The following is a 26,114-nucleotide window of genomic DNA, read 5'->3' as shown; positions in this document are numbered from 1 at the left end:
TTCTAACAAATAAAACAAAGCCTTCAGAGAGCTCGAGTGGATTCAAATCCCCTCAGGCTCCCTGAAGCCTTTGTTCATAGCCAGAAACATTGGAATGTTGGAGCTCCGGGCTTATACCAGCCATTATAAACCCGGAGCACTCCATTGTTTTCAATGGAGCTTCCAACATTCCAATGTTCTAATACAAAGTATATTCTCATTTTGAATGATATGCTTTTCTTTATGTATCATTTAAATGAGCCATCAGTTCTCACATTATTTTAATTTTATATATTACATTGATTTTGCTCAATAGTTCTCAAGTATTGAAGGTCATACCATTCAATGTATCCATTAGATAATTATATTCTTTTAATTTTACTCATTTCAGCGATATAGTTATGTACTGCTCAACACAGTTTGTGACAAAAAATGTACCTTCTTCGGGAGTACTTAATAAATGTTGCCAAATTAACCCCTTGTGTGCCCATGACGAGCTGGACTCGTCATGGAGCACAGTCGCGCTGTGCCCATGACGAGTCCAGCTCGTCATGAGGCATTCCCTGGGGGCACCAGAGGGATTCCCTTTAAACCAAAAAAGCCTCGGGAGCTGGGGAAGAGCTTCCCCAGCACCCGAGGCCCCCCCCCCCCCCCCCTTTCACTGTAATGACGATCGGCGCGCACGTCGCGCCGACGTCATTACAGTGAAAGTGAAACTGAAATGAGCCAAGAGGCTCATTTCAGTTTCACTTTCTACGTGCTCAGGGGGCTATCTCAGCCCCCTGAGCACGTAGAAAGACGGGAGAGGTATAGTTGGAAAGGGGAGAATCTCTCCGTTCCAATGGTAGCCCTCCCCAGTGGATCCCTGCTTGGGGATCGCCACAGGAGGGCGATCCCCAAGCAGGGATCCACCCACTAGACACTCCCCCTGGTTATTTTGGCACAATTTAGTCTTTTTGCCCCCCCTGGGGGGCAGATGGGGGCATTAGCCCCCAATCTGCCCCCCCGGGGGGGGCAAAAAGCCCACTAGACACCAGGGAATAAAAAATAAAAAAAAATAGAGGTGGGGGCTGCCCAAAACGGGCAGGCCCATGCCCCCACCCCCAATTACTACAGTCTTTCTGCCCCCCTGGGGGGCAGATGGGGCATTGGCCCCTAATCTGCCCCTTCGTGGGGGCAGAAAGCCCACTAAATACCAGGGATTAGCTTTTCGTTTTTTTTTAGGGTGGGGGCTGCCCGCAACGGGCACGCCAATGCCCCCACCCACCCGCCACCATTACAGCCTTTCTGCCCCCCCTGGGGGGCAGATGGGGCATCGGCCCCCAATCCGCCCCCCCGGGGGGCAAAAAGCCCACTAGACACCAGGGAATGAAAAAAAAAAAAATAGAGGTGGGGGCTGCCCAAAACGGGCAGGCCCATGCCCCCACCCCACCCCCCAATTACTCCAGTCTTTCTGCCCCCCTGGGGGGCAGATGGGGCATTGGCCCCTAATCTGCCCCTTCGGGGGGGGCAGAAAGCCCGCTAAATACCAGGGATTAGTTTTTAGGTTTTTTTTTAGGGTGGGGGCTGCCCGCAACGGGCACGCCAATGCCCCCACCCACCTGCCACCATTACCGCCTTTCTGCCCCCCCTGGGGGGCAGATGGGGCATCGGCCCCCAATCTGCCCCCCCGGGGGGCAAAAAGCCCACTAGACACCAAGGAATAAAAAATAAAAAAAAAATAGAGGTGGGGGCTGCCCAAAACGGGCAGGCCCATGCCCCCACCCCATCCCCCAATTACTACAGTCTTTCTGCCCCCCCGGGGGGCAGATGGGGCATTGGCCCCTAATCTGCCCCTTCGGTGGGGCAGAAAGCCCACTAAACACCAGGGATTGATTTTTAGATTTTTTTTAGTTGTGGGCCCTTGCCTGTCGCGGGTACTTGGGCCTCCCACACGAGTGAGGCACCGTTTTTATCGGGAGACCCGGGGGAACACTGGGTGGTAGGAAATTTGTGTCAGCCCGGTGATGCCACAACTTTCCCACACAAAAATGTGTGAAAAAGGTGATTTTTTCAGCTAAATTTGAGGTTTGCAGGGCATTCTGGGTAAGGAAACTGTCAAGAATTCCTGTCATACAAGGGAAACACGCCCTTATGTAAACAGGAGAGCTGTTACATAACTCAAGGGAAACACGCCCTTATGTAAACAGGAGAGCTGTTACATAACTCAAGGGAAACACGCCCTTATGTAAACAGGAGAGCTGTTACATAACTCAAGGGAAACACGCCCTTATGTAAACAGGAGAGCTGTTACATAACTCAAGGGAAACACGCCCTTATGTAAACAGGAGAGCTGTTACATAACTCAAGGAAAACACGCCCTATAAAGGGAGGAACCGGGAGGTACAAGGCTGTCGGATATTGTGTTTACACCGACGTACCTGCTTCGTGAAGAGCAGTGTTCCGGAGTGGTGCTCCAGTAAGGCAAGAACGGAGGTAGGTCGAGTCGTTACTCCCTGGGCCGTGTCTTGCCCCATCGTCACCTGTGAAGGACCCGGAAGCTCTACCGGTCAACCATTGAGCTTCGCTTTTTGACTCGGCTGAGTCCAAGCGCAGTGGCGCTTTTGCTGGTTGGAGTCGTAACTCCCAGCCCGACCAGAGACACAGGGACTGCCAGCTGTAACGCACACCAGGAGGTGTTTGCCGCGTTACAGACTCGGAAGTCCACAGGATCGATCGAGCGGCTGCTCTCGGTTCAGTCTTCTTGCTTGTGATTGGGGTATCGGTGACGCATCACCAGGAGGTGACTCCGCGTCCCGGTGCAGTCTGAGGAAGAGGTTGAGCGGCTGCTCCCTTCAGGTAGAGACCCCGGCTGGGTGTTTCCCTGACTCCTCGATTCTCCCCAACACTCTTCGTGCCCCTCACAGCCTACCGATTGGCATTGTCGGCCATTTCATTTCTGCCCTCTGTTGGCATACGCCGGGATTGGCGTATATGCAGAGGACGGTTAGGACCATCCGTGCTGTGGGCTGGTAACGTACTTAGCCTGGAGGATTCCAGTGACTATAACTTTTGTTTGTTCTTTGTATTTTATTTGCCTTCATTAAAAGAACTAACCCTTCACAAGTGGTTGCGTCCTCATTGTCGTGTCTGTTAAACGATCCTGAGACGTTCAGGGCGTTACAAAATATCCGACCTTAATAACACTAACTGTCTCCCGGTCGATAACAGACATGGCAACACTTGATGATGTGCTGGCTGCTTTATTGGCCATGCAAGTTGAAGTGGCTGCCTCTAGGCAAGAAACAGCCGATGTAAAAGCCAGACTGGATGCTATCCAATTGGACCCGCTCACGCCCAGCACCTCCCTCACGAACCAGACCCCTGCGGTAGTAGTGGAAATGCCGGTAGCCATCCCCTTGGCAACACCAGAGAGGTACAGTGGGGATCCTAACACAGTGCAGGTATTCCTCACACAAGTGGCGCTACATTTATCGTGCAAACCAAAGGCGTTCCCCACGAGTCAGGCTCGTGTGGCTTTCCTTATATCCTATTTGGCTGGAAACGCGGCACAATGGGCCGTACCTCTGGTGAGCAGGGACGACCCCCTCTTATGTGATTGGGGTGCTTTTCGCGAGGAATTCCTGAAGGTATTCGACAGAAGGGCTGACTCGTACACGGCGGACCGTGAAATGCTTGAGTTGAGACAGGGATCCAACGACCTGGTGCAGTATCTCAACGCGTTCCGAAGGCTGGTTGCGGAAACCAAGTGGCCTGTTGCTAAACAGACGGCGCTCTTCCATCAAGGGCTGTGCGATGAGCTCAAGGACGCCGTGGCTCATATTGACCCTCAACCCAAGACATGTGAGGGCCTTATCAACCTGGTATTACGGCTGGTACATAGGCTAAGTGAAAGAAAGGGGGATCATGGGAGAAAAGGAAAATCCCTTCCATCCTATGTGACGGTGGGAAGTCCTGAAACTTCCACCGCATCCAAGGGAGAACCCATGGACATCAGCGCAATACGAGCGAGCCTCACAGCCACGGAGAAAGAGTCACGCCGTAAACAAGGATTGTGCCTATATTGTGGCAAAAAAGGCCACTACGTACGTGAATGCCCTGCCAAACCGAAGACGTCACGTTATCGGGCCAACCGGTCGGTAACAGCCGTGGTGGACATACCGGCGGAAAACTAGAGGACTCCAAGACCAGAGAAGGGGCATCTCGGAGTCTCTCATCCATCCCTTCACTTTCCAACTCGGTCACTAAGGGACAACGACACCTGTTTATCACGGTGCACGTGGGAGTGCATGACCAGTGGATACCCGTTGTGGCCATGGTGGATTCAGGGGCCACTGGCATGTTTATGGACCACAACGAGGCATGCAGGCTAGGGCTAGTGCTTCTTCCCAAAGCAGTACCCGAAGACGTCTATGCGGTAGACGGAAGGCGATTGGTGATGGGGCCCATCGGACAGCACACGGGGGTCCTTCCGATGAGATATGGGAGGAACCATTTGGAACAAATCGATTTTAACATCATCCGAGCGCCCCAATATGGCGTCATATTGGGATTGCCGTGGCTACAGAAACACAACCCCTTTGTTGATTGGCCAACACATCGCATCGAAATGACGTCACCGTATTGCATCCTGCATTGTGGAATAAGAACGGAATCCCTTGACGCAGATGAGAGCGGGAGTCAGACGGTGGCTACAGCGGCAGAAAAAGATGTGGCTCTCCCCCAGGCTTATCACAGTTTTGAGGATGTATTTGATGAGGTGAAGGCGGAAGTGCTACCACCACATAGACAGTTTGACTGCCAGATCGACCTGGTGCCAGGGGCCAGCGTTCCCAGCGGCAGGCTGTATGCCCTGACGGAGCCTGAAAACGTGCATCTCCGGGGGTACCTGGATAAACTCCTCAAGCTAGGATTCATCCGCCCGTCCAAGTCTCCGGCCGCCTCGCCACTCTTCTTCATCCCGAAGGCTAATGGGGAGCTGAGAGCCTGTGTGGACTTTAGGGCATTGAATGTGATAACCATAAAAAATCGGTACCCCTTGCCTCTCATCAGTGTACTTCTGGAACAGGTCAAGAAAGCTCGTATCTACACCAAGTTGGATTTGAAAGGGGCATACCATCTGGTGCGCATGAGGGACGGAGACGAGTGGAAGACCGCCTTTAAGACCAGGTTTGGCCTTTTTGAGTACCTCGTCATGCCGTTCGGTCTGTGCAACGCCCCGGCAGCCTTTCAGTACTTTTTGAATGAGGTATTCAGAGAGGAGTTGGATATCTACGTGGTCGTATATATCGACGACATCCTCATCTATTCGTCCAGTGTGGAGGAGCACGTACACCACGTCAAAGCTGTGCTCCAAAAGCTGAGGGAAAACATGCTGTTTTGTAAACTCAGCAAGTGTGACTTCCACGTCACATCCGTGGAATTCCTCGGAGTGATGCTGAGTCCAGAGGGACAGGAGATGGCAGAACGAAAGATCAAGGCGGTGAAAGAATGGCCGGTGCCCCAAAGCGTGAAGGACGTCCAAAGTTTCATTGGCTTCGCCAACTTTTACAGGCGGTTTATAGATGGCTTTTCAGGAGTGGTGGCCCCAATCACACAGCTACTGAGGAAGTCCAAGGAGTTTGTCTGGTCCCCTGAAGCGAACAAAGCCTTTGAGGCCCTGAAAAGCGCCTTTGGTAAGGCGCCGGTGTTGGCTCACCCCGATCCGGATCTCCCCTACGTGGTGGAAGCGGACGCGTCGGATGTGGCGCTGGGGGCTATCTTGTCCCAACGCAACCACGACACAGGGGTGCTTCATCCCGTTGCGTACATGTCCCGCAAACTCAACGACGCCGAACGCAACTACCATATTGCGGAGAAGGAGCTTCTCAAAATCAAGGACGCCTTCACCGAATGGAGGCATTGGTTGATGGGGGCAAGACATGTGGTATCGGTGTACACGGACCATCGGAACCTACAGTTCATGACGGCCACTAGACACCTTTCTCCCAGGCAGCTGCGGTGGATGATCTTCTTTGCGGGGTTCAACTTCCGCATCACATATCGGCCGGGGACGGAAAACCGGAAGGCGGACGCCCTGTCCCGTCAATCTGCAGTTAAGGAACCATTGCCTGCAACCGAGCGTTCCATCATTTCCCCGAGGATGGTATTGGGGGTTATCCAACCGGATACTTTCCTGAGGGGAATAAAGAGAGGGATCAGGTCATTCGCATGGCGGAGGTGGCTCCTCAGTCACAGAGAATGGCAGCTGAAGGACGGGATACCCCTGAAGGGCAGGTGCCTATTGATACCCACGCCTAGGCTAAGGAAACAAGCATTCATCTGGTGCCATGACTCTCCATGCGCAGGTCATTTGGGCTTTGAAAAAACGGTGGCTAGCATGGGACGGCATTTCTGGTGGCCAACCATGAGAGTGGATGTCAGGAGGTGGGGACAGGAGTGTCCTACGTGTGCTACCATGAAGGCCGACCATGGCCGAACCCAAGGGCTCTTACATCCACTTCCGATCCCGGATAGACCATGGGATAGCATATCACTGGACTTCGTGGTGGGCCTACCGGTAGACCAGGGGATGACGGCAATACTGGTGGTGGTGGATTACTTGACGAAAATGGGGCACTTCATCCCCTGCAAGAGAGTCCCTACGGCCGGGGAATTGGCGTCACTACTCCTAAAGAATGTGGTACGACTGCATGGATTACCTGGGGTGATCGTGTCGGACCGGGGGTCGCAGTTTACTGCGCAATTCTGGAAGACTTGGTGCACTGCGCTGCATGTTAAGACCGCCCTGTCCACCAGCTACCACCCTCAAACGGACGGCCAAACCGAGCGCCTGAACCAAACGTTCAAACAGTATCTGCAATGTTTTGTGGACCAGGGCAGGGAAGAATGGGTCGACTTGCTATGGGTTGCAGAGATAGCCTATAACAACGCCACTCACAGCTCCACACAGTCATCTCCGTTCTATAGCAACTATGGCCAACATCCCAGGTTCTTGCCATTTCTACATCCGTTCAGAGAGGACAGGATTCCCGCCACAGCGGACAGGGTGGCACACATAAAAGACACGTTGATGCGCTCAAGGGCTGTCCTAATAGAGGCCAAGAGAAGATACAAGGCTGCGGCAGATAGGAAGAGAAGGCCCGGGCCACTGTACCGCACTGGAGACTACGTCTGGATATCCACAAGAAACATGAGGTTTCGAAAGAACAGTGTGTTCCATCCCAAGTACATGGGCCCCTATCGAATTACCAAGTGTATGGGTCCCGTGAACGTGAAGGTGTGCTTGCCCCAGTCATTGCGGATACACCCTGTCTTTCATGTATCATTGCTCAAACCAGCACCCTCCAAGCCGTCTGGGACACCTAGGCCGGTATGCGTGGAGTCAGAGGTGGAGTATGAAGTGTCGGGCATACGGGCGTCCAAATGGCGCAGGGGGAAGCTGTGGTACCTGGTTGCGTGGAAAGGCTATGGCCCGGAGGAGCATTCATGGGAACCGGCTGAAGGGGTTCATGCTCCGCGCTTGGTCTCCTTGTTCCATCGGCGTTTTCCTGCCAGCGCTGGACCCGTGGGGAGCCGCTGAGAGGGAGGATGTACTGTCAAGAATTCCTGTCATACAAGGGAAACACGCCCTTATGTAAACAGGAGAGCTGTTACATAACTCAAGGGAAACACGCCCTTATGTAAACAGGAGAGCTGTTACATAACTCAAGGGAAACACGCCCTTATGTAAACAGGAGAGCTGTTACATAACTCAAGGGAAACACGCCCTTATGTAAACAGGAGAGCTGTTACATAACTCAAGGGAAACACGCCCTTATGTAAACAGGAGAGCTGTTACATAACTCAAGGAAAACACGCCCTATAAAGGGAGGAACCGGGAGGTACAAGGCTGTCGGATATTGTGTTTACACCGACGTACCTGCTTCGTGAAGAGCAGTGTTCCGGAGTGGTGCTCCAGTAAGGCAAGAACGGAGGTAGGTCGAGTCGTTACTCCCTGGGCCGTGTCTTGCCCCATCGTCACCTGTGAAGGACCCGGAAGCTCTACCGGTCAACCATTGAGCTTCGCTTTTTGACTCGGCTGAGTCCAAGCGCAGTGGCGCTTTTGCTGGTTGGAGTCGTAACTCCCAGCCCGACCAGAGACACAGGGACTGCCAGCTGTAACGCACACCAGGAGGTGTTTGCCGCGTTACAGACTCGGAAGTCCACAGGATCGATCGAGCGGCTGCTCTCGGTTCAGTCTTCTTGCTTGTGATTGGGGTATCGGTGACGCATCACCAGGAGGTGACTCCGCGTCCCGGTGCAGTCTGAGGAAGAGGTTGAGCGGCTGCTCCCTTCAGGTAGAGACCCCGGCTGGGTGTTTCCCTGACTCCTCGATTCTCCCCAACACTCTTCGTGCCCCTCACAGCCTACCGATTGGCATTGTCGGCCATTTCATTTCTGCCCTCTGTTGGCATACGCCGGGATCGGCGTATATGCAGAGGACGGTTAGGACCATCCGTGCTGTGGGCTGGTAACGTACTTAGCCTGGAGGATTCCAGTGACTATAACTTTTGTTTGTTCTTTGTATTTTATTTGCCTTCATTAAAAGAACTAACCCTTCACAAGTGGTTGCGTCCTCATTGTCGTGTCTGTTAAACGATCCTGAGACGTTCAGGGCGTTACAGAAACATTGGGGGATCCACGCAACCATACCTCCCTGGAATCCCCCGGGGTGTCTAGTTTTCAGAAATGTGTGGGTTTGGTAGGTTTCCCTAGGTGGCCGCCGAGCACCGGGCCAAAAACCCAAGTGACCCCCCTTGCAAAACCAGGTCGTTTTGAGATGGGCAATTTTCATGTCGCCTCACTACGTTTTGGGCCCTTGCCTGTCGCGGGTACTTGGGTTTTCCACACGAGTGAGGCACCGTTTTTATCGGGAGACCCGGGGGAACGCTGGGTGGTAGGAAATTTGTGACAGCCCGGTGATGCCACAACTTTCCCACACAAAAATGTGTGAAAAATGTGATTTTTTCAGCTAAATTTGAGGTTTGCAGGGCATTCTGGGTAAGGAAATGTTGGGGGATCCACACAAGCCATACCTCCCTGGAATCCCCAGGGTGTCTAGTTTTCAGAAATGTGTGGGTTTAGTAGGTTTCCCAAGGTGCCGGCAGAGCTAGGGTTCCAAAACTACAGCTAGGCACTTTGCCAAAAAAAGTTCATTTTTCACTGCAAAATTGAGGTGTGTCCACGATGCGTTTTGCGCCGTTACCTGTCGCGTGCACTAGGCTGACCCACACAAGTGAGGTACCATTTTTTTCGGAAGACTTTGGGGAACACGGGGTGGGTGGAAATTTGTGGATCCACGCAGATTCCCGAACTTTCCACCACAGAAATGTGGGGAAAATGTGTATTTTTTGGCAAGTTTTTAGGTTTGCCAGGGATTCTGGGTAACAGAACCTGGTGGGAGGCAGTCAAGTCACCCCATCTTAGATTCCCCTGGGTGTCTAGTTTTCAAAAATGTATAGGCTTGCTAGGTTTCCCTAGGTGCCGGCAGAGCTATGGTTTAAAAATTACAGCTAGGCACTTTGCCAAAAAAGGGTCATTTTTCACAGCGAAATTGAGGTGTGTCCACGTTGCGTTTTGCGCCGTTTCCTGTCGCGGGCACTAGGCCGACCCACACAAGTGAGGTACCATTTTTCTCGGAAGACTTTGGGGAACGCGGGGTGGATGGAAATTTGTGGATCCACGCAGATTCCAGAACTTTCCACCAGAGAAATGTGGGGAAAATTTGTTTTTTTTGGCAATTTTTTAGGTTTGCAAGGGATTCTGGGTAACAGAACATGGTGGGAGGCAGTCAAGTCACCCCATCCTGGATTCCCCTGGGTGTCTAGTTTTCAAAAATGGATAGGTTTGCTAGGTTTCCCTAGGTGCCGGCAGAGCTATGGGGTAAAAACTACAGCTAGGCACTTTGCCAAAAAAGGGTCTTTCTTCGCTGTGAAATTGAGGTGTGTCAACGTTACGTTTTGCGCTGTTTCCTGTCGCGGGCACTAGGCCGACCCACACAAGTGAGGTACCATTTTTCTTGGAAGACTTTGGGGAACGCGGGGTGGGTGGAAATTTGTGGATTCATGCAGATTCCAGAACTTTCCACCAGAGAAATGTGGGGAAAATGTGTTTTTTTGGCAATTTTTTTAGGTTTGCAAGGGATTCTGGGTAACAGAACCTGGTGGGAGGCAGTCAAGTCACCCCATCTTAGATTCCCCTGGGTGTCTAGTTTTCAAAAATGTATAGGCTTGCTAGGTTTCCCTAGGTGCCGGCAGAGCTATGGTTTAAAAATTACAGCTAGGCACTTTGCCAAAAAAGGGTCATTTTTCACAGCGAAATTGAGGTGTGTCCACGTTGCGTTTTGCGCCGTTTCCTGTCGCGGGCACTAGGCCGACCCACACAAGTGAGGTACCATTTTTCTCGGAAGACTTTGGGGAACGCGGGGTGGATGGAAATTTGTGGATCCACGCAGATTCCAGAACTTTCCACCAGAGAAATGTGGGGAAAATTTGGTTTTTTTGGCAATTTTTTAGGTTTGCAAGGGATTCTGGGTAACAGAACATGGTGGGAGGCAGTCAAGTCACCCCATCCTGGATTCCCCTGGGTGTCTAGTTTTCAAAAATGGATAGGTTTGCTAGGTTTCCCTAGGTGCCGGCAGAGCTATGGGGTAAAAACTACAGCTAGGCACTTTGCCAAAAAAGGGTCTTTCTTCGCTGTGAAATTGAGGTGTGTCAACGTTACGTTTTGCGCTGTTTCCTGTCGCGGGCACTAGGCCGACCCACACAAGTGAGGTACCATTTTTCTTGGAAGACTTTGGGGAACGCGGGGTGGGTGGAAATTTGTGGATTCATGCAGATTCCAGAACTTTCCACCAGAGAAATGTGGGGAAAATGTGTTTTTTTGGCAATTTTTTTAGGTTTGCAAGGGATTCTGGGTAACAGAACCTGGTGGGAGGCAGTCAAGTCACCCCATCCTGGATTCCCCTGGGTGTCTAGTTTTCAAAAATGTATAGGTTTGCTAGGTTTCCCTAGGTGCCGGCAGAGATATGGTTCAAAAACTACAGCTAGGCACTTTGCCAAAAAAGGGTCATTTTTCGCTACAAAATTGAGGTGTGTCCACGTTACGTTTTGCGCCGTTTCCTGTCACGGGCACTAGGCTGACCCACACAAGTGAGGTACCATTTGTCTCGGAAGACTTTGGGGAATGCGGGGTGGGTGGAAATTTGTAGATCCACGCAGATTCTAGAACTTTCCACCAGATAAATGTGGAGAAAAAGTGTTTTTTTGGCAATTTTTTAGATTTGCAAGTGATTCTGGGTAACAAAACCTGGTGGGAGGCAGTCAAGTCACCCCATCCTGGATTCCCCTGGGTGTCTATCTTTCAAAAATGTATAGGTTTGTTAGGTTTCCCTAGGTGCCGGCAGAGCTAGGGTTAAAAAACTTTGCTAAAAAAGGGTAATTTTGCATTGTGAAAATGTGGTGTGTTCACGTTGGGTTTTGAGCCATTTCCTGTCGTGGGCACTATGCCTACCCCTACAAGTGAGGTACCGTTTTTATCGGGAGACTTAGGGTAATTCAGATTTGTAAAGGAACTGTTATTACCTATTGACTTTCAATGCATTTCTGCCTTCCAAATGAAAGACATTGTGTAAAAAAGAAGTCATTCTAAAAAATGACTGATAATTCTCATGCTAGTATGAGTATTCCCAATTTCGGAAATGTGCAAATATCTACCGTTTCTAAACTCTATATTTTGTTCCCATTTCAGAATTACATAGGCGTCTTTCATACCGATTTTTCCATGTACACATTTTTACAGAATAATTACTAAAAACCATTGCAAGTTGCTTCTCAGTTTTTGGATCTGGGTTCGTCGGGTTCTTGGTGAACCTACAAGTCCTATATATCCCCACAACCAGTAATGTCCAGCGGATGTAACGAGATATTGCTTTCAAAGAGCTGTCATGATTAGAAGAAGTTACAGGTGAAAACGTTGACACAAAAGTCTTTTTTATTCAACAAATTTTCAATTTATCATATATTTAACTGTTAGTTTCTATAAAAAAACCTTGATGGATCTACACAAATGACCCCTTGCTGAATTCAGAATTTTGTATACTTCTCTAAAATGTATAGCTTTCCAGGATCCATTATTGCTTTTGTACCCATTTCTACCATTAACTGGAAGGAGGTTGAAAGCACAAAAAATAGCAAAAATAGGCTATGTCCCGGAAAAATGCCAAAACTGTGTAAAAAAGTTTGGGTTTCTGGCAAAAGTCTGGTATCCCCTAAAAGCTGGGAAAATTGTGATTTCAGCCCCACAAACCCTTTTTTGATAACACTTGCAGGGAAAATCTCAGAAGCTTTCATTTGCAGCCCGTTTATCCCATTTTCCCAAAAAAAAAAATATGTTGCTGTATTTTGGCTCATTTCTGTGACCCCTCCAGGGGAATCCACAAACCCTGAGTACCTTCAGAATCCCCATGATGTTGGAAGAAAAGGACGCAAATTTGGCGTGGATACCTTATGTGGTCAAAAAGTTACAGGGGCCTTAGCGCGCACTACCCCAAATAGCCAAAAAAGGGCGTGGCACAGGAGGGGAAAAGGCCTGGCAGCGAAGGGGTTAATCTGCAGTTCAACACCAAATCAAAGAGAAATCATGAACAATTACTCTAAATCTTTAACACCTTCGATGCGAGTGACGGAGCGGTTCCATCATGCACGCCGGTTGTGCTGTGCGCATGACGGAACCGCTCCGTCACGGTCCCGCCCGCGCACAGAACCTGCAGCACGGCGCGGTAATCCGCGCCGCGCTGAAGGGGTTAAATCAATAACTAAAGAGTTCCTTTGTGATGTCATGTATTCAAACCTGCAAGAGATATTTACCTAAAGTCCTTATTTATGGTATAACCAGTTACTATTCAATCATTAATTAGTCCCAATTTTCAGTCAATAGCAGTTGCCTGCATTCCTGAACTTTTACATTTCGATGTTACACATTTCCTGTCTAAAGTCTGCTTTTTGTTTGTAGTCTTAACAAGTACCCCGAAGCAAAATGCCTGTTAATGAAATTGGATCTTTCTTTTGGTACTTGTAAAATCCTCAGTTAATTCATCCTATGTGGGTGTCAAGTATCCAAGATATCAATCCGTTTATTTTTTTCTCTTTGTGCTAATAACAGTGCTCTTTTCCCTCTACTTGGTACTTCACCAGCCACCTCCAATATTTGGGGGCTTATTTGGTTAATGTTAAGTCTGTTCTCCAAATAGGGGTTTCACCTTTGGTGATTTACTCTTACATGTTCTAATATTGCTTTTATGTTCTATCCACTTCTGTTTCACCTCCCTGCCACTCCTATCTGATTGAGTAAAAGCCCTGCGGCTGATTCATAAAACTATTAATATGTATTGAAAGTAGTACTATTGGAGTACTCTTTTAAGTACTCTTGAATGCCTTTGTGAACTGACCTTGAACTATATATTAGTAAAAGTGCAAAGAGGTTGCAGCCTTTCTGTTTGTACCAACTGAATAAAAACATTATGGGAATATTCCTGTTTATTACCAGTTTACTACTGCTTTACTTACTCCAAATTACCTTTGTGAAAAGGCCCTATTATGTTGTATTGCATGGAACAAAGTGTATCAGTCAGATTATATAACTTGTACATTGTACATTGAGGGTACACAACATTGCAGTTCCTTTTTGTGCTCTAAATATTGCCTGCATTAGTTAATTCAGCCTTTGCTATTTTTTTTATGAATAAAGATTGAAAGTTGATACTTCTTTAAAGTGCAAATATTCGTTTTACAATGAAAATGTGTTTTAACTTTTCATCTACTCATATTAATTCTCATAGTTTTGATTGCTTTACCCTATTACTTTACATAGAATAGAATATTTTTAACCACATTTCTGTCACTGCTTTTTGTTTACAGTACAGTAATTGTTGTCTGGTAAAGTCATAGGCCTCTCACGCAGATCAATCCCCTTTCTGAAACACCTTCTCCCAAGCTGCTTGGCGCTGAAATCAACAGCTGCCCTGTAGCCACCCTCCAGTAACCAACTGCTTATGGCCACTGACCGGATCTCAGTACTGGTGAACTTGTTTACAGTGGCAAACTTCTGCAGTCACTTGAAAACTTCAAAGTAGTTTATCTATGCCAAAGGTCCACTGGTTTTGCCCACAGAACTAGAGTGAGAGAAAAGTTTGAGTCCTCTAATGCAAAGTCTGTGAGCATGCACAGGACCAAATGCAAACTGAGTGAATTTCTATTAGAACACTGGAATGTGGAGCACTCCATTGAAGACAATGGAGTGCTCTGAGCTTCTACTGGCCGGTAAAGGCCCGCAAAGCAACATTCCAATGTTGTTTCCACAAAGGCCTCTCGTAGCCCGAGGGGATTTAAGACCCCTCGAACTCTGAGAGGCCTTTGTTTAATTTGATAGAACATTCTGCCCTCTAGTGGCAGAATGTTCTAATAGCCTTATAGCCGTTCGCAGCTGGGCTATTAAAGTCCCTCGCCTTCGGCTCGGGCCTTTAATGCTGGAGCGGGCCTTTAATGGCCAGTATAACCCGCTACAGCGGGCTATAAGGCTATAATAGGTCAGCCAGAACACAACCAATTTAGTTGGAATTTCAGGCGCAATGAAGTGTTTTCCAACCCTATGAATGCTCTGTAATCTCAAACATCCAGCTGCCTTTTGATAGGGGATAGTTTTGCCCTTATGTAGCTTTTACAGTCAGAAACAGATTCATCATAAATTCCACAAAAGAAGGCACTCTATGATAAGGAGATCTGATTGTTACCCTAGAGAAATCCCTTGTTATATCTGTAAACTTTAAGCCAATTGTGGAGCCTTTTGGCACATTAAATTAGATCCAAAGCAGGTAGGGTACATAAGAAGTAGAAGCATGCATGCTGCCATGCCCTTAATAAAGATGGCCACCAAGCGTACTGATAGAAAAACATAATATAGTGCTCAAGGCAGCTACATTAGAATAGAAAAAAAGACACACATGGCCTGATTCACAAAGCCAAACTTGCCTGTTTGTGTGAGTTAACGCTTTTTCAGTATCCACAGAACTGTACTTTAATAGTAAGTTTATGAGTGCAGAGCCTCCGTCGTTCGGGGTAGAGAATTCTGAACATAAAGACAGGCATATCTTTTTATGTGCGGAATGCTCATTCCCGAGTCTCTGCACACGTAAACTTACTATTAAAATGCAGTTTTGTTAATACTGAAAAAACGTACACTTACACAAACGTAAATGTTTACCTTTGTGAACCAGGCCCATATTGTCGGGACTTTGACTCAGAGAATCTGAGAGGCCACCCTACAGCATGTTGGAAATGTTTCCGATAATAGATACCCTAGATGAAAAGGATGTAGTCAGTGGAATTGGAGCTCACATCTTATTTAGGACTCTTCCTGCCGAAACAACAAAAAAACCGATTACTAACTGTGGTAAACATATCTTTGTGCACTGTTCTTTATAGAGTTAGAACGTGTGATGTCATTTTCATTGTCTCATCATTTTGGAATTGTTTTATGTAATGTGGAACTTGCTGAGGTATGAGCTTGGGTTTGAATTTCAGAGAAGCGGTCGGAGCTGACCTGACAGGACGCCTGAGCTTGTGCACCAGTGGGTCCTTCTTTGGCACTGGAATAAAAGAGTACTTTTCTACCTACGACTCCTCCCTCTCCTTTACAATGGCGACGAGTTGAAGTTGTGCCGACACACTGTGCCGACGCTGTCTTTGTCCTGGAAACTTGAGGTACTGTTTAGTTTATGATTAATACGGAGAGCCGCTCTCGCTTGTGACTTTGCTTGCGCTTGATTACGCACTCAGAGCTCTTCACGCGAGAAGGTTGGTGACGTGTTCCTGGTGATTGTTGCTAGGTGAGGGATAACAATCACCCTAGCAATGATCACACGTCATTAGCGGCCGTATTGAAAGGACGCTTTTTATGTGCACACGCAACGTGGCGGCCATTTTGGGTGCAATTTCCAACATCTTACGGGAAAACAGCTGATTGAAGAGCTTTTTAAGTACTGCATATTGAAACGTTCGTTTCTCTTTGATGTCATTGGCAATTTCGCGGATTCAGTGATTCGCACACTTTCTCCTACTATAAACAAGGAAGGGAATTTATATTTGAAACATCATTTCATTACTACCTTTCACATCGCAATTTTTTTAGGGGGTCATACTTTAAAAGTGGTATTTACAAAAAAAAATTCTACAACAGTGACATGCCCACTGTTCTAGTTTAAAGGTGCATACCTTCAAAAGATCTCTTCAACAGTGATATGCACACTGCTCTAATTTAAAGGTGCATATTTACAAAGTATCTCTACAACAGTGATATGCACACTTGTCTACTTACCTAATAATTACCTTCATTTTTTTATTTGGTTCATTATTTATTTATTTACTGAACTTTATTTTCATTTTCTTTACTTCAAAGTTCGATATGGCTTCTCATCAAATTTGTAACCAACCCCCAATATTTTTAGAAATACCAGGTAAACCTAAATTGCAATGGAAGAAGTGGTTTGAAACTTTTGAAAACTACATAGTGGCCATTGATGGCACAAAATTTTCAGCTGAAAGGAAGAATGCCGTTCTCTTTAGTTATCTTGGCACTGCTGCTATTGAAATTTTCAAAAATCTTATACCCATAGTGCCACCAAGTGACGGAGGAGATGGTTGGAATGTTTTTAAGGAAGCTGTAGCAAGACTTGAGAAACAATTTGAAGATGAATCTATTGTGATGATTGAGAGACATGCCTTTCATAAAAGGAAACAACTAGCTGATGAGACTGTTGAAGAATATGTTGCAGCCTTGAGGGTTTTAGCGTCAAATTGTGAATTTGGGGCAAATGTAGATTTCTCCATTAGAGATCAATTTGTATTTAATTGTGAATCCAAAAAAATACAAGAAAGGCTTCTTGAATGTCGTAATCCTACTTTGGCTGAAGTTATAGATTTAGCCAAAGGCATTGAAAGATCTAATGAATCTTCAAAAATTATTTTAGCTGAAGAAATGAAAAGTGCTAACAATGCTTCTATTTGTACTGCTCAATCTAATCATAAGAGTTCTGTAAAAACAAGTAGAGATTACAATTTGAGCTGTTATAGATGTGGATCCAAGTCACACTTGGCAAACGTTCATGATTGTCCTGCCCTTAAAAGAAAATGTACTAAATGCGGTAGAATTGGGCATTTTTCGTCAGTTTGCAAAGCACCTACGAGAAGTTCTAGTACTAGTGTGAATAATATTTCAAATGTTGAGCAGGATATGCAAAAGTTACTTCTTACCATTTATGATGATTCATTTGATGGTTCTATCAATAATCTTACTGTTCCTTTTAAGGCTCCTCTGGGAACTGTTTTAGTTGGTAAGGTAGCTTTGGAAGCCATGGCTGATTCAGGTTCACCGGTGACCATTTTGTCCGATGTTTTCTTTAATGAGAATTGGGTGGGTGTCAATCTCACTGTTTCTGATATTAATCCTAAAGCTTTCGGCAATTTTGATATTAAAATGCTAGGCTTCTTTGAAGATACCTTGGAATTTGAAAGCCGCAAAATATTGACTAAGATTTATGTGGCTATTGATGGTAAAAACATTGTTGGGTGGTATGATTTAGGTAAGTTGGGTGTAATTCTATATCCAGGGTCTGATCGTCCTATCCAGTTGAGGGATATATCTTTTAATGATATTTCTTTAGAGAAGTCTTCTGTGGATACTATTCTTAATAAGTACAAAAGTATGTTTTTGGATGTGGTTGGTCAAGTGAAAGGTTACACACACAAAATAAAACTTAAAAAAGGAGCTCTACCCAATCAACATAAGGTGCGCATGGTACCCTTAGGTGTTAGAGATAAACTTAAATTGCATCTAGACTCTTTGTGTGCTGAGGGAATTATTGAGTCCACTAACAGTTCTGAGTGGGTTTCTGCAATCGTTATTGCTCTTAAAAAAATAAAGATCTCAGGTTATGTGTGGACCTTAGGTCACTCAACAAAAACATTGTTGTTGATACATATCCTTTACCAAGGATTCAAGAAATGCTATCTGCTGTAAATGGTGCAAAATATTTTTCGATAATAGATTTGAAATCTGCTTATCATCAGGTGGCCCTTGATGAATCCTCAAAAGATCTTACGGATTTTATTAATCCATTTGGTCTTTATAGATTTTTGAAAATGCCGTTTGGGCTGGCCTCAGCAGCCAGCGTTTTCCAGAAACTTATAGAAAGTTTATTTCAAGGTTTAAAAGGAGTGCAGTCTTTTCAAGACGATATTTAAATTTTTGCTAAGACTGGTGAACAGCACAATTCAATTTTAGAGAAAGTTTTGCAAATCTTAGACAGCAAAGGTATGACTGTGAGCAGGGACAAATGTAAATTTCTGGTTGATGAAATCAATTGTTTGGGTCACAGAATTACTCCTGATGGTATTTTTCCTAAAGATGATCTCATCAATACTTTGGAGAAAGCAAGTAAACCACAAGATACAGATTCTTTACGTTCTTTTCTTGGGTTGAGTGAGTACTATGCCAATTTTGTAAAGGGTTATGCTCTGGTTGTTGAGCCCCATAGACAACTACTCAAAAAAGGTTCAAATTTCATTTGGACAGATATCCATGATGAAACTTTTAGAAATGTAATTCAAGCTTATTGCCAAAGCACCAGGTCTTAACACTTTTGATCCTCAAGGTAAATCTTACATTACTGTTGATGCTAGTGCTATAGGATTAGGTGCTGTGTTCATACATATTATTGATGGCAAAGAAAGAGTAATTTCATTTATTTCAAGAAGTATAAGGGGTGCAGAAATACATTTTAGCACTATTGAAAAGGAGGCTCTAGCCTGTGTGTGGGCTGTAGAGAAGTTCAAAGATTTTCTTTGGGGAAGACCTTTTGTTCTTGTCACGGACCATAAACCTCTTGTTTATATGATGGATGGTGTCAGGAGTGGAAAAGCTTCATCCAGGTTGGTTAGACTAATTGCTAGATTGCAGGAGTTTAATTTTGAAATCCAACATATTCCTGGTGGAAAAAACTTTACAGCTGACTGTTTATCTAGACTTCCACCGGTTATTGAATCAGGAGATGAGATTATTGATCAGCATGAATGCGTTGTTGCATTAGTAGATGCTGTTGATTCATGTAATCTAGCTGTTTCTGAAAAGGAGTGGAATGCATATGCAGCCATGGATACCATTTTGTTGAAAGTTAAGCATTTTGTGATGAATGGGTGGCCATCGTGCAAGAACTTAGAAATTCCTCTCAGAAACTATGCACAAGTTGCTAGAGAACTGATCATTGAGAATGAAATGTTATTGAGACAGTATTTGTTTGTACCACCGGTTGGTGTTAGGAATAAACTTATCCAATTAGCCCATTCTGGACATCCTGGGATATCTGGAACCAAGAAATTGCTTAAGATACACTACTGATGGACTGGTATGGATGCATGTGTTGAAAGTTTTGTGGACAAATGTTCTATTTGTGTCAAATCAGATAAACACTGGAAAGTTTCTACAGAACCTTTGTCAATCCGAGATGCTCTCATGGGTCCCTGGGAAAAACTCTTTATTAATTTTTCGGGGCCGTATGAATGTTTAGGTAAAGAAAAAAGATTTTTAATTGTACTTATTGATGATTTTTCAAAGTGGCTATACTACACCTTTGTGGAACATCCTGTAACCGATGAGGTTATCTCTTTTCTGGAACATGTCTTAAGGATTGAAGGGGCACCTGTCTCTATTTTGTCTGATAATGGTGTGCAATTCGTTTCAAGTAAGATGCAAAACTTTTTGCGGAAGTTTAATGTACGTGCTGAAAGAGCACCACTTTACAGTCCTCGTTCAAATGGCCAAATTGAGAGGGCTAACAGGTTTATAAAAGAAGGTATCCAAGCTGCTTTGGAAAGCAATCTTGATGTATTTGAGTTCCTTAAAGAGAAAATTTGGAGTTATCATATAACTCCTAATACATGCACGGGAGTTTCTCCGTATTTCTTAATGAGAGGCAGACAAGCAAGATCTTTGATAATGCCTTTCTTTAGAAAGAATATTCAGAGTGATACTTTTGAGTCTTCTATCATTAAAGCTAGAGACAACATTACGGATTCTCAAATTTATGGGAAATCTTATCATGACAATTATCATAATTATAGAAGCAAAAACGTAAAGGTGGGTGATTGGATGCACATCATTAAACCTACTTTGACACGTAAGGGATCATCTAAATTTACGGTTCCTGTTAAGGTTGAAAAAGTCACTGATTCCACTGTTTTGTTGAAGGACAAAGGGTGGTGGAGCAAAAGTTCCATTATTGTTCTCAAACCAGGTCAATAATCTTTTTTTTGGAAAAATGGGGGATGGTGATGGTGGTAATGTTTGGTTTGATGAATTTTGCTCTGAAGAATCTGTTCCTTCAGGTAATTCTTGTGATCCTGAGTCTCTTCATTCTGATGTTAATGTTAATAGTGATCCTTCCACTCATGATGACTCTGTTGTGCAGAAGAGGTGTACCAGACTTCCCAAGAAATTAGATGATTATATTCTGGAGTAACTTTTGTTTATTTTGTTGTGAAAAGATACATGTGGTAAACATATCTTTGTGCACTATTCTTTATAGAGTTAGAACATGTGATGTCATTTTCATTGTCTCATCATTTTGGAATTGTTTTATGTAATGTGGAACTTGATGAGGTATGAGCTTGGGTTTGAATGTCAGAGAAGCGGTTGGAGCTGACCTGACAGGACGCCTGAGCTTGTGCACCAGTGGGTCCTTCTTTGGCACTGGAATAAAAGAGTACTTTTCTACCTACGACTCCTCCCTCTTCTTTACACTAACCTGGCCTGGCCCAATGGGTTACTATAATGTCCAATTAAAGCAATTACCTCCAAGATTAATCTTTCCATCACTGACTCCCAGCACCATCACATCATGCACCATCGCTTATTGCGTCATTGGTTTCCCTATCATCATTTGGATCATCATTTCCTTTTGCTGTCACTGCTTTTCATGGCACAACTTCCGGGACAATCCCTTCCTTTACCCTCTCTTCCTGTAGCAAAATGTTATTCACCTTCATCTTGTAGCACACACCTTCCTGGGAGTGCCTGATGGCCCTAGAAGTCATGAGACAGAAGGACACACCTACTTTATTGGTTTGCCGAAAAATATCCTTTCACTTTTTTTCCACCTTCCTGCTTCCTACATCAAATTTTTGCTTTCTCTGCCATTCTTCCTTGGTCTACGATTCCTCCCCCAATATACACTGCTCCCTCACCCCTTCATCTTCTCATGGTCACTTACCTTTCCGTTTTGGAGGAAGCGGTGGAGGTGCCAACTGCCTGTAAAGAAATGTCAAAAGAGACTGGTTGTCTTCAAATATGGACCAGCACAGTCTGATATCTGCCACACATGCACTATGGGGGGACTGAGCAAAGAGATAACAAACGGCGAGCAGGGGATCAGGGAGCAGGCGGGAGTCAGAGGACAGATGCATTAAAGATCTGAGAAGGGTCACATAGCACATGAAGACGTCAGATACGAGCCAGTATGTTGTAAAAAGCAGACAGGAAGTTGGATAAGAGGCAGGGAGTACCATATCAGAAAAGAGTTCAGAGACAAGTGAGGGAGTCACATAGAAACCAAGGTGTCAGAAAGGAGGCAGAGATTTGTAGCATATGTATTGAATGCACACTAGGGTGCCAATTACGATCTTGCAAAAAAATTCCCCGTACGACTCGTATCCGGTCTTTTTACCGTACGAATCGTACAAGTGCCGTACAAACTGCCAATTACGATTCGCATGGTAAAAAGTCCATACGAATCGCATTGGGAATTATTCCCCACACGTCCTCGGGTCGGAAAATGTGTCCGACACGTCCTCGGACGAATTACCGTACAAATGTGAAAAGTGAAGTCCGACCGCGGAATCACGATCCATCCCGTGCGTCCGATGTTACAACCGGATGGAAAAAACACCGTCCGCACCGAACTCCCATAGCAACCATGGAGACGTGCCCGCATACGCGCCGACCCCCCCCCAGCCCCCGTACGTACGCGCCGACCCACCCCAGCCCCCGTACGTACGCGCCGACCCCCCCCGCCCCCGTATGTACGCGCCGACCCCCCCCAGCCCGCGTATGTATGTGCCGTACCCCCCCCAGCCCGCGTACGTTCGAGTCGTACCCCCCGTGTATGTACACCCTTGTACGTGTCGAACCCCCGTGTATGTACACCCTTGTACGTGTCGAACCCCCCGTGTATGTACACCCTTGTACGTGTCGAACCCCCCCGTGTATGTACACCCGTGTACGTTCGAGTCGTACCCCCCCGTGTATATACACGGGTGGGGGTACGACTCGAACGTACACGGGTGTACATACACAGGGGGTTTGACACGTACAAGGGTGTACATACACGGGTGGGGGTACGACTCGAACATACACGGGTGTACATACACGGGGGGGTTCGACACGTATACGGGTGTACATACACGGGGGGTTCGACGGGGGTTCGACACGTACAAGGGTGTACATACACGGGGGGTACGACTCGAACGTACGTGGGCTGGGGGAGCTCGGTGCGTACGTACGGGGGCTGGGGGGGGTCGGCGCGTTCGTACGGGGGCTGGGGAGGGGTCGGCGTAACTTGTTTGCACAGAAATGGTTATCAGATCTGATGATAGTTAGTAAGCACTCACTGTGATACTCCAGCGGGTCAAACCTGCCACCGCATATTGGGTGAAAACACCTCAATAATTACTGCGGCTTGTGGGGCCGAAGCACAAAAATCCTAATGTTATGCCCCACTTTAGGGCAAAATCGTAATGGATATAAAAATGAATCCTGATAATTGGGAGGTACAGTGAATTTTGTAAGTAAGTACGAACTATAGAAACAGAGAAATAGTGTTAGAGGCTTGCATTTTTCAACATATATACATTTATATAAAAAATAAATTCTTCAGATTAAAAGGTTTTTTAAAGTTGATCCTGGGCAAGACATTTTTCTCGAATCGGCAGAGCAGAGGACTGTTGGAAAACTGGAAGCTGATGTCACCTTGAGTTAAAAGTTATGAGTGTTTCCGCTGGCACCGCCTCAGTAGTGGGTTTCTGTGGCACGGATAAGGGAGGGGCAGCAAACCAGGAGTTGTTGCTGAAACTCCCATGATTACACCAGAAACCCTTTCACCTGCGAGGGCATCCTTGAACCAGGATCCACAAGGGGATCACAAGAAAACAGGATCACAAGAAAAGAGGATCACATGAAAACAGGATCACAAGAAAAGAGGATCACAAGAAAACAGGATCACATGAAAACAGGATCACAAGAAAACAGGATCACATGAAAACAGGATCACAAGAAAAGAGGATCACAAGAAAACAGGATCACATGAAAACAGGATCACAAGAAAATAGGATCACATGAAAAGAGGATCACAAGAAAACAGGATCACAAGAAAACAGGATCACATGAAAACAGGATCACAAGAAAACAGGATCACATGAAAACAGGATCACAAGAAAAGAGGATCACAAGAAAACAGGATCACATGAAAACAGGATCACAAGAAAACAGGATCACATGAAAACAGGATCACAAGAAAAGAGGATCACAAGAAAACAGGATCACATGAAAACAGGATCACAAGAAAACAGGATCACATGAAAACAGGCATGTGCAGAGGCAGTGCACATTCTGACATACCAGAGGACATGTCCAGGGAACTATAAAACTGATGGTTTAATCAGAAGGAAACTCCGCCATCCCCTCACACTTTTATTCCTGACGTTTTATCCCTGGCGTGTACAGTATATAGTGGATGGAAGTACTGATACTCACAAGTTTTTGTTTTTTCCGAAAACGTTCTGGAAAAAAGAGAAAAAGTATGGAAATTAGTGTATGCATTTTCAACTTTACACCAAAGCCAACCGCTCTACATCGAATAGGATATGGGTTGTACATTTATTACTGCATATACACTACATTCAAAGACAGGCTACCTGATACACCAGTGTTACTGCACATCCAGCCTCTCCCTCACCTGTGGTTATCCTGCTTAATGAGATGGGATTCAGATGTATGTGTCCTACACCTGGGCTTTCCCGAACACAGTTATATGGGGTTACCTCAGGATATTCTGTATAATGTGATGGGGCTCAGATGTGTGTACACAACCCCTGCCCTGGGTTTTCCCACACACACAGTTAGACAGGGTCACCTCAGGTTATCCTGTATAATGAGAAGGGACTCGGATGTGCTTACACAACCCTTGGGCTATCCCACACACAGTTAGATAGGGGCACCTCAGGTTATCTTGTATAATGAAATGGGAATCAGATGTCTGTATCCTACACCTGGGGTATACCACACACAGTTAGATGGTGTCACCTCAGGTTATCCTGTATAATGAGATGGGAGAGGAGAGGAGTTGGCATAACGGCTAGGGTGGTCCACCTCGAATCTTGGTAACTGGGTTCGAGTCTCGGCAATGACGCTGAACATCCTGTGATTCTTGGCAAATCAGTTAATCTCCCCGTGCCTAACAAAAATGAATGTGTCCTCATGTAATGCAACTGGTGCTATGTAAAGCGCTCTGATACCCGATTCGGGTCAAGTTCACGCTATATAAAACTCTGTAAAATAAAAAATCCTGTATAATGAGATGGGACTCAGATGTCTGTATCCTACACCTGGGGTATACCACACACAGTTAGATGCGGTCACCTCAGGTCATCCTGCATAATGAGATGGGCTTGACCTCAGTTTATCGTAAACAAAGCCATGGGGTTATTCTACGGAGTCAAATAAAACTAGCCTTGGGATATAATGAGCTTTGTGATGGACTTCAGGTAGGGTTAATCTGCACAGTGATTTAGAACTCACTTTGGGCTGTCATACGCATTGGCATGTGGCACACCTGGGATGTCCTTTCTAATGGGATGCAACTCACCTGGGGCTATCCTGTATAATGAGATTGAAAACGCCTACCCAATGGCATGGGGCTATCCTACACTGTAAAGTTCGCCTAAAGCTATCATGTACATTGGGATAGGACTCACCTGGTTTGTCCTGTAGAATGGTATGAGATTCACCTGCGCCTACCATGCACAATGGCATGGGCAAATCCTGTACCATTCAGCAGAGCTCATCTAGGTTTGTCACGTGCTTGGGATTGGTCTCACCTGTGCGATCCTGTAAAATAAGATGGTGCTCACCTGTGTTTGTCCAGCATAATGGCACTTGGCTATTGTGCACAGTAAATTGATGTTCATAAAGGTCTTCCATGCTTCTTGGGATGGGACTCACCAGGGGCTATCCTGTATAAGAAATGGGACTCACCTTGTGTAGCCTGCACTCCATGAGACAAGTTTCACCTCGGTCTATCCTGCATGCACACAGTATGATAGATCACCTGCGGCTAGTACACACTGCAGGTTGAAGCTCAACTGGTGACATTTTGTGTTAATTTTATTCAAGAAGTTCTATATAGCGCGAACAAGGCCCATTAGGGGATCAGAGCACTTTACACGTGAACGAAAAAGAGAAGTGACCCATATAACAAACAACATCATGGTCAGAAATTTCTGGGGAGAGAAACTCAATGACGGCATGGCATGCATAATCATAAAAAGTGTAAGCAAAAAAAGGAAAGAGCAGGCATGAAGAAAGAGGGAGAAGAGTACACAAATCATGTTACAAAGTCATAACGGGGGGCCTCAAACAAATACAATAAAACTACAAGTAAAAACAGAGAGGGGACGAGTCTTTGAATGCTTATGAGGCAAGGGGATTCTAGGGCAAGAATTTGTTAATCAGCGCTTTAACTTCCTTTTTTAAATTAACAGTTGAGGGGCTCGTCCTAATGTCCGGTGGAAGGGAGTTCCAGATCTCTGGAAGCTCGTTCATAAGTTTTCATTTTCCCAGAATTTCTGAGGTTTCAGAAGGGTGCTGGCGCTTCTGGAGGATCTGGAGCCACCAGATAGTGTAAGTTATTGTGCAAGGTATAGTGGGGTGTTGTAATGTAAGGCTTTGTGAGTCATGCAAGCAATTTTTAGAGGTTTCTTTTTGAGCCAGTG

The 26,114-nt window shown here is 45.8% G+C and overlaps 1 protein-coding gene across 1 annotated transcript in view; it reads right to left on the bottom strand.

Moving 5' to 3' along the window:
- SH2D6 (SH2 domain containing 6) overlaps nucleotides 1-26,114 on the bottom strand; it is a 265,219-nt gene that overhangs the window by 165,164 nt on the left and 73,941 nt on the right. Inside the window, exons 2-3 of the mRNA XM_085633547.1 lie at nucleotides 23,878-23,903; nucleotides 21,341-21,378 (exon numbers count right to left, since the gene is read on the bottom strand). Of these exons, the coding sequence (XP_085489673.1) occupies nucleotides 21,341-21,378; nucleotides 23,878-23,903 (64 nt within the window). The remainder of the gene's footprint in view (nucleotides 1-21,340; nucleotides 21,379-23,877; nucleotides 23,904-26,114) is intronic.

This window comes from Triturus cristatus, chromosome 11 (genome assembly GCF_964204655.1).
Source record: "Triturus cristatus chromosome 11, aTriCri1.1, whole genome shotgun sequence".
Taxonomy (NCBI): domain Eukaryota; kingdom Metazoa; phylum Chordata; class Amphibia; order Caudata; family Salamandridae; genus Triturus; species Triturus cristatus.
The sequence above is the reverse complement of the archived record's forward strand: the minus strand, read 5'-3'. Positions and strand labels throughout refer to the sequence as shown.